Raw genomic sequence first — 7295 nt, forward strand, 5'->3', positions numbered from 1 at the left:
TTATTCGTTTAAGCCTCTGAGAAAACGAACTATATAGGTCTCATCTTTGTATCCTCTCATAATAGTTCCACAAGTGCAGTTCCCATTCTTGCAATATATGCAATCAAGTAGAGGCCTAAAGTTCTCCAGCTCTTCCCAAATGCTTTTCAGCCTTGTGAAGTAATCAGTCATGTTTAGATCACCTTGCCTAAGAGTAAATATCTCTTCTTCCAATCCTGCTATCTTAAATACATCACCCTGAAAATACTTGTGTTTCAGATCTTTCCACAGATCCGAAGCGACATTGTGCCATATCACGCTTTGCGCTATATCCGAACTAAATGAGAGAGTGACCCAGAAGATTACGTAATCGTTGCATCGTTCTCACACATCAAACAAAGGATTTGTTGATTCTGGTTTGCTGATGCTTCCATTCATGAACTTGATATTGTTCTTTGAGCTTAGTGCACGCAGCATGGCTCTCTCCCAACTATGATAGTTGTTTGAGCTTAAAACCATGGAAATTAGCGGTGAACAAGGACTCTCACCAGGATGTGGATAATAAGGACTCGTTGGATCTACGATCGAAGAGGCATGAGTTCTTGGAGATTGAGTCTGATTTATTTGATTGACCAGACTAGTTAGGGTGTGAAGATTGATTCCAGAAATTGTTGCTTCGGGAATCGGATTTGAAGGACGATTAGCCATTGATCAAGACTTCTTCGAGGCACTTCTTCGATGTAAAGAAATCGAAGGTTGAGACTTCTTCGAGGCACTTCTTTGATGTAAAGAAATCTAATGAGAAAAGAGTTCTTGATCAAGATTTCTCGAGTGCAAGAAATTGAACGGATGATCAAATCGAATCAAGAAAAGCGAAATTCGTTGTGATTGAAAAAGGAAAGAGACATCGATTAGATATCGACAAAGGATGGATTCACTAACTCTTCACCAACAGTCCAAGTTCTTCAACCTTGGTCTACGCTCACCGCACCATGTGAAAAATCGGTTCGGGCTATGAGCAACAAGGGATGAACGCTGAACATTCAAGAACAAGAGAAAAGAGTTTTGAAATTCTGAATTCTTGATGTGAATTGTAGAGACTAAAAACTTGATTAGTGAATTTCGAATTGTTGATATTTCAAGTTTAGCTATATATTGTATGAAAATCACTAACTAATTATCTTAGTTGGCATAAATACAAACAGATGAGTGCTAGGGGCCAACAACTTTTGTGATTTGTAGCCAACAAATAGCCATCAATGATGACTTTAATGGTGTGAAATTGGTGTGAGATTTCATCTAATGACACATTTTTCTTTGCTGGTTACATGCTGGTCAGAATTTGAAAAAGTTGTTGGCCTCCTAAACTTTTCCATACAGATATATAATGAGCAGTTGCTAAGAAAAAAATTAATCGTCTAATTAATTGTATACATGTCAGTAAATTAATTATATAAAGAAGTGTAAAACACTACAAGAAACATCGTTAAAATCGACGGCCAAATCGACGGCTAGGCCGTCGATAATATTAAAAATCGACGGCAGCCTTGGTCGCTATTAAGCTTGTCGATTTTATAAAATTCTAATAAAATCGACGGCTTGTCTAGCCGTCGATAATAATTTAATAAAATCGACAACATTTCCGTCTATAATATGAGTCTGAGAATTTTACCTTTTTACTAAAATCGACAACATTGCCATCGATATTATTATATAAAATCGACAATGATTTCGTCTATAATATGAGTTTGTGAATTTTTCCTTCTTAATAAAATTGACAACATTGCCGTCGATATTATTATATAAAATCGACAGCGTCTTCCTCAATATTTGATTCAATAAAAGCGACACAATAGCCGTCGATTTAATTGTTTATTTTAAATTTAAAAAGCGACACAAGATAAATAAACTTTTAAATATAAAAATAAAATTTATACTAAATATTAGATAATAAATTTACAAAGTTATCAAAATAATAAATAATCCTCTGGCATAAAAAAACTTGTTCAATATTATATAATAAACGGACATTAAATTAAAATTTGTTCAATGAAACTTTAGTGTCGTACCATTATCTAAAGTAGTGTATGTATTGAATAATAATTGAACAACTAAGAAAATAAATATTTGACAGGAAAGCATGTAAAAAATCTAGTCCTATACTAGCTAGGAATTAAGCTAAGAGGATATGTAAAGAGTGGAGCGAAGAAGAATCAGCATTAGACTTGAGGAGGTGCCTGCAATGGAGAAAGAAAGAAGAAGTAATTAATTAACATGAAGAGTAGAATGGAGAAATGGAACAACATATAGAAATTATATTGGTGGACATAAATGGGACCTCTTATATACTTTCTTCCCCTCATTTTATATGTGTTGGTGCTGCAATACATGTCCTCTTATATACTTCATGCCCTGCATAGTTCCGGAATCTCGCTATATATTATTCAATCCATTAAGGCCTTAGTGTGAAACTTCACTGTATTCCACTTAATGGCTTCGCTCAAATTATAAAAAACTACTGTATTATATGTTGTAATTAGTCAAAACACATTTAGTAGTTGCATATCAAACAAGAACAAAGAACCCAGCTAGAGAACTAGGATTAACTGTGACATGGTCTGTTTAAGGTTCAATTAACCATCATTTTAATTTAAGATTTATTTATTTTTTCTTTCAATTAAACATCTACCGTTAATTGGTACGGAGGTGGTAAAGTTATTCAAAGAGAAAGGGCCACTGCCCACTCCTCTACCCTAGTTGTCATATAATGCTACTTTTTTAAAAATTTATTCTTATGTAAAAGAATTTTGAAATTTTGCTACATTTTTTCCCAACAGAAAAACTTCATTTCGAGAATGAAACAAGAGTAATGCAAGAAAAAAACCTGTTAACAACAAAAGAAGAACATCGCAACTACAAAGCACCGGAGAGATCACTTCTTGCTTGGGGCGAAAAATCCACTCAGTTCCTATGGCCAAGGTAGCATAACCTGCCTAAAATGTAAAGAAACAACAAGCCAACTCACTCAGTAATTTGAACAAACACAAGATATGCATAACAACTCAAACAACTTTTTCAATTCAACCAGAACATCAATGCCTACCAAATCAATCAGCCAACAACCGATTAATTAAAACAATGAACATATTTAAACTTGCCAGTAACATGCAATAGAAAACACTTCCAAAAACCCTTGCAGGCTTGCGGTGAGCGAATATATCATTTATCATTGCCTAAAAATAACTGCACAATTTAGTCAAATCATTTAACTGCACGAGTTTTCACTTAGCACAAGACTATGCTAGTTTTCAATGTTATAATCACTTATTTGGACAATTACATACCCACATGATAAAAAATTTTTGTGAGATATCCAAAGCTTGTCTTCCAGTGATTAGCTCCAATAATAACACACCATAAGCATATACATCAGTTTTCTCATCTACTATTCCATGCATGAAGAATTTAGGGGAAAGGTACCTGTTAGTGACAACAAATCAGAATCAAAGGGTTAAGAACACTACTATCTACAAAGAATATACTAAGAAACTTGTTATAAATGTATAGACCTGAATGTGCCTTCTACTTTGGAAACAGTATGGTGAGTCCATTGGTCAGGTAACCACTTTGCTAGGCCAAAATCAGATGTCTGAAGATTGAATCAGAGGAAGAAAATTAAGATTATATAACTAATGTGATCTAGAAGCATAAGAAATTCTGAAGTTAAAGACACACATATATTTATACACAAATACATAGTGATGATTTTTGATGTTCGACCTGAGGCTCAAAAGTCTCAAAGAGAAGAATATTAGAAACCTTGATATCCTTGTGAATGATCCTTCTTTGACATCCCTCATGAAGATAGCAAAGTCACTCGGCAGTTCCCAAAATAATCTTAAATCTGAGACTCCAATCGAGCTTCTCTCTAGGCCCTGACGATGAACAAAGTAGTAAGAAACCAAAAATGTCATTACAAGCTTCATATTTTAAGACTTAATCATAGGGTCACCATTCATGTCACCAAATTTCAATAATGAGCATCAACCAAAATTAAGTAAATTTTCATAAACTAGAGCATCTCCATAATGCATAAATCATAATTTCAATTCTATAAACAGTAATCAAATTACAGTTGGAAAAAAAATATTAGCAGTAACAACAAGAGGAAAAGCAAAAGAACAAGGAATTGACGATACAGAATTTCATCAAGGCTGATTTCACTGAGAACTTTCTCTTCATTGATATGCTTTGGAAATGGAAGTTAAACCAATATACCTGATTGCATACATTTTTTGCCTCAAACATGAGCTAAAAATAAAAGCTTGGAATGGTAACAAGTAACATAAATCTAATACCATGAACATCAGGGTTAACATTGAGCTGGTGAACTTGCTTAATCAAATTGGATTCGGAAACTTGTTCGGGAAGGTCAATGTCGAAGGACTTAATCCCTAATTCAGCACATGTCTTTCTCTTCATTCCCACATAACTCTATGAGTCCTTCTTGTTCCCTACTATCACCACCGCCAACCTCAGAACCTGCAACAACACCATCACATTACATTATTCTAAATTTCTAATTCCCAATTTTGAGTAGGTTAGATTGGGATTGGGATCGGAATTGAGTACCTTGCCGTACTTTTGAGAGAGGAAGCATACTTCCTCCGCGATCTCATATCTAACAGTTAGCGGCACCGCCTTGCCGTTTATTACGGAGCGACAGCGGCGCGAGTGTGTCGAAGCGACGACAGACACAGGAGTAGCAGAGCAATGGCGACGCGGAGGTAGTGGAGCCACGACGGCACAGTGGCAGCGGAGAGGGAAGGTTGGTGAAATGGAGAAGGCCAAATTGGGGTTAGTTAATTTTTTCTGGTAAAATGTAAGCGGGAATTGAGCGAAATGAGAGACGCGAAAAGTTTATTTTGGGTAATTTTTTGTTTATAAATATCGACAATAACTTCGTCGATTTAATTAAAATAAAAAATTAACACTGTAACTGTCTATTTTATTTAATAAAGAGTAGTGCTAGGGAGCCAATGACCTAAGTGTATACAATGGGCTAAATCTTTGATCCATGAATAAAATGAACATCACTCGTACTATCCAGAATAACCATCCGAATACTAGGGATAATAAACATCTCATGTCATAAAACTACTCATCCCAAAAGTTTAAGTTGATTTTGGGGTTCACCAAGAATTGAACTCTTGACTTTTCGGATCTAGAACTCTAATATCATATCATGAAACCACTCATCCCAAAAGCATAACTTGACAGGATAATATAACACTAATGGTCATATCTCTAATACTTCCTAAACCTCCATTGTACACATTGTACGCTTAGGTCATTGGCTCCCTATACTTTCTCTTTAATAAATCTATATCCTTCATTTAATTTTGAAAAGAGATATCGATCGTTTAAAATTATCAACGACAAAAGATGTCTATATTATAATTATTAAAATAGACGACTTGTGTGTCGATTTTAAAGGAAAAAAAAGTGAAGCGAGGAACGCGGGAAGTAAGGGAGGGGTAATTTTTTGTTGATAAAAATCGACGGTAACTGCGTCGATTTTAATTAAAATAAAAATCAACAACGTTGCCGTCTATTTTATTTATTAAATCTATACCCGTCATTTAATTTCGAAAAGAGATCTCGATCGTTTAAAATTATCGACGACCAAAGTTGTCTATATTATAATTATTAAAATAGACGACTTGTGTGTCGATTTTAAAGTAAAAAAGTAAAACGAGAAACGCGGGAAGTAAATGGTGGGGTAATTTTTTGTTGATAAAAATCGACGGCAAATTCGTCGATTTTAATTAAAATAAAAATCAACCGCGCAGCCATCTATTTTATTTAATAAATCTATACCATTCATTTAATTTGAAAAGAGATCTCGATCATTTAAAATTATTGACGACAAAAGCTATCTATATTATAATTATTAAAATAGACGACCTGTGTGTCAATTTTAAAGAAAAAAAATTTCAATCTACCCCGCCGTCTGCAATGTGACGATAAGAGGAAGAGCCTTAAAAAGTTATCAAAATAATAGACGACAAGGTCGTCGATTTTAATATTTTATTTTTAATTATTTTTTTTTTCATTTTATTGACAACAAACTGTCAAAAAAAGTTGACAAAAATTCTGGCCGTCAATTTTTGTCGTCGATAATTACACTATTTATTGTAGTGAAATGTGCAAGTTAATTATGTAGAGAAATGTGAAGCTTAAGTAAAAGTGGATGAAATCTCAAGGTATGAAGCTGGTTCACAAGATGCACGTTCATGTTATTGTGACCTGGTTTGTTAGAGTAATTTAGAAAAGGATTTGATAGCTAGATAAGAAAAATTATATATTTATGCTTTAAATAATATTTAAAATCTACTTATCCTTGTTAAAACATTTAATATAACTTTATATATTAATATATATTTATATTTATAAACATCGTTTTAAATATTAAAAATATAAAATAAAAACAAAATATAATTTTTATAGTTTATACTTTTTGAAAGTTATTGTTATTTTTATTTATCAAATAAGTTATAACTTTTAAAAATTTATTTTAAAAAGTCAAAATTTTACCAATCGGATCTATAATTTAGGTGTCGTTTTTAATAAAATTTTTAATATGTGTTAAATAATTAAGTCTCAAATAAATATTATTATAATATAATTAGATAAAAAATATTATAAAATAAATTAATTTATTTGAAAAGATCGAAAAAATCTATTTATCTATAAAAATAATTTTAAATAATAAAAACTTATTAGAAAACAAAATGTGCAAGCCGAAATTCTCTGCGGACTATTTGGATGTTTAATCGGTAATCACCTCTGAAAATTGAAATCAACGTTTGATTGATCCACACAAATCTAAACTCACATGCATAGTTGTCAGAACCGAACCGGTGATCGAACCGGTCAGGTTATTGGGTCACTGAGTTACTGGTTCAACTGGTGGGTCACTGGTTGAACCGGTTAATCCGGTCCTATGTAAATAAAAAACAAAATATAGTACAAAAATTAGAATTAAAAATTTAAAATACATATTTTTACTAATATTTTAAAAATATCTAGCTATTCTAAACAATATGGAACAGAAACAATAAGTATTTTGTTAATTTTACTCTATCATAAATATTTTTATTTTATTTTTATATTAAAATAAGTATTATTTTCGAATTTTAATAATTTATTAATTAGTTTATATCTATTATACTATTATATACTATAAGTATTTATTAAAAAATAATATTAATAGATATTATATAATTATGAAAAAAATAATAAGTGAGTTTATA

The 7295-nt window shown here is 32.1% G+C and overlaps 2 protein-coding genes across 2 annotated transcripts; both read right to left on the bottom strand.

The window, feature by feature from the left end:
• LOC148554366 (uncharacterized) lies at positions 1 to 687 on the bottom strand. Its single transcript, XM_088495130.1, has 2 exons — positions 368 to 687; positions 1 to 316 (listed from the first exon to the last, which is right to left on the bottom strand). The coding sequence occupies exons 1-2, from the start codon at positions 685 to 687 to the stop codon at positions 1 to 3; spliced, it is 636 nt and encodes a 211-aa protein (XP_088351256.1).
• A 1470-nt stretch (positions 688 to 2157) lies between these two features.
• Positions 2158 to 4461, bottom strand: LOC107606340 (proline-rich receptor-like protein kinase PERK9). Its single transcript, XM_088495131.1, has 7 exons — positions 4345 to 4461; positions 3760 to 3834; positions 3549 to 3628; positions 3324 to 3459; positions 3138 to 3212; positions 2864 to 2972; positions 2158 to 2216 (listed from the first exon to the last, which is right to left on the bottom strand). Exons 1-7 carry the CDS (start codon positions 4459 to 4461, stop codon positions 2158 to 2160), a joined length of 651 nt encoding a protein of 216 aa, XP_088351257.1.
• Between the last annotated feature and the right edge of the window lie 2834 nt (positions 4462 to 7295).

The sequence above is a fragment of the Arachis ipaensis genome, chromosome B7, assembly GCF_059453495.1.
Source record: "Arachis ipaensis isolate K30076 ecotype BB chromosome B7, ASM5945349v1, whole genome shotgun sequence".
Taxonomy (NCBI): domain Eukaryota; kingdom Viridiplantae; phylum Streptophyta; class Magnoliopsida; order Fabales; family Fabaceae; genus Arachis; species Arachis ipaensis.

Excerpts from the sequence above, each read along its gene's own strand:
- LOC107606340 (XM_088495131.1), bottom strand. The coding sequence starts at position 4,461 with ATGAAGAGAAAGACATGTGCTGAATTAGGGATTAAGTCCTTCGACATT. Across the intron at positions 3,629-3,759 it reads TTGAGACTTTTGAGCCTCAG|ACATCTGATTTTGGCCTAGC; the intron begins GTCGAACATCAA and ends TTCAATCTTCAG. Across the intron at positions 2,217-2,863 it reads TCTTCTTTTGTTGTTAACAG|GCACCTCCTCAAGTCTAATG; the intron begins GTTTTTTTCTTG and ends TCTCCATTGCAG.
- LOC148554366 (XM_088495130.1), bottom strand. The coding sequence starts at position 687 with ATGGCTAATCGTCCTTCAAATCCGATTCCCGAAGCAACAATTTCTGGA. Across the intron at positions 317-367 it reads ACAAATCCTTTGTTTGATGT|TTCGGATATAGCGCAAAGCG; the intron begins GTGAGAACGATG and ends TCTCTCATTTAG.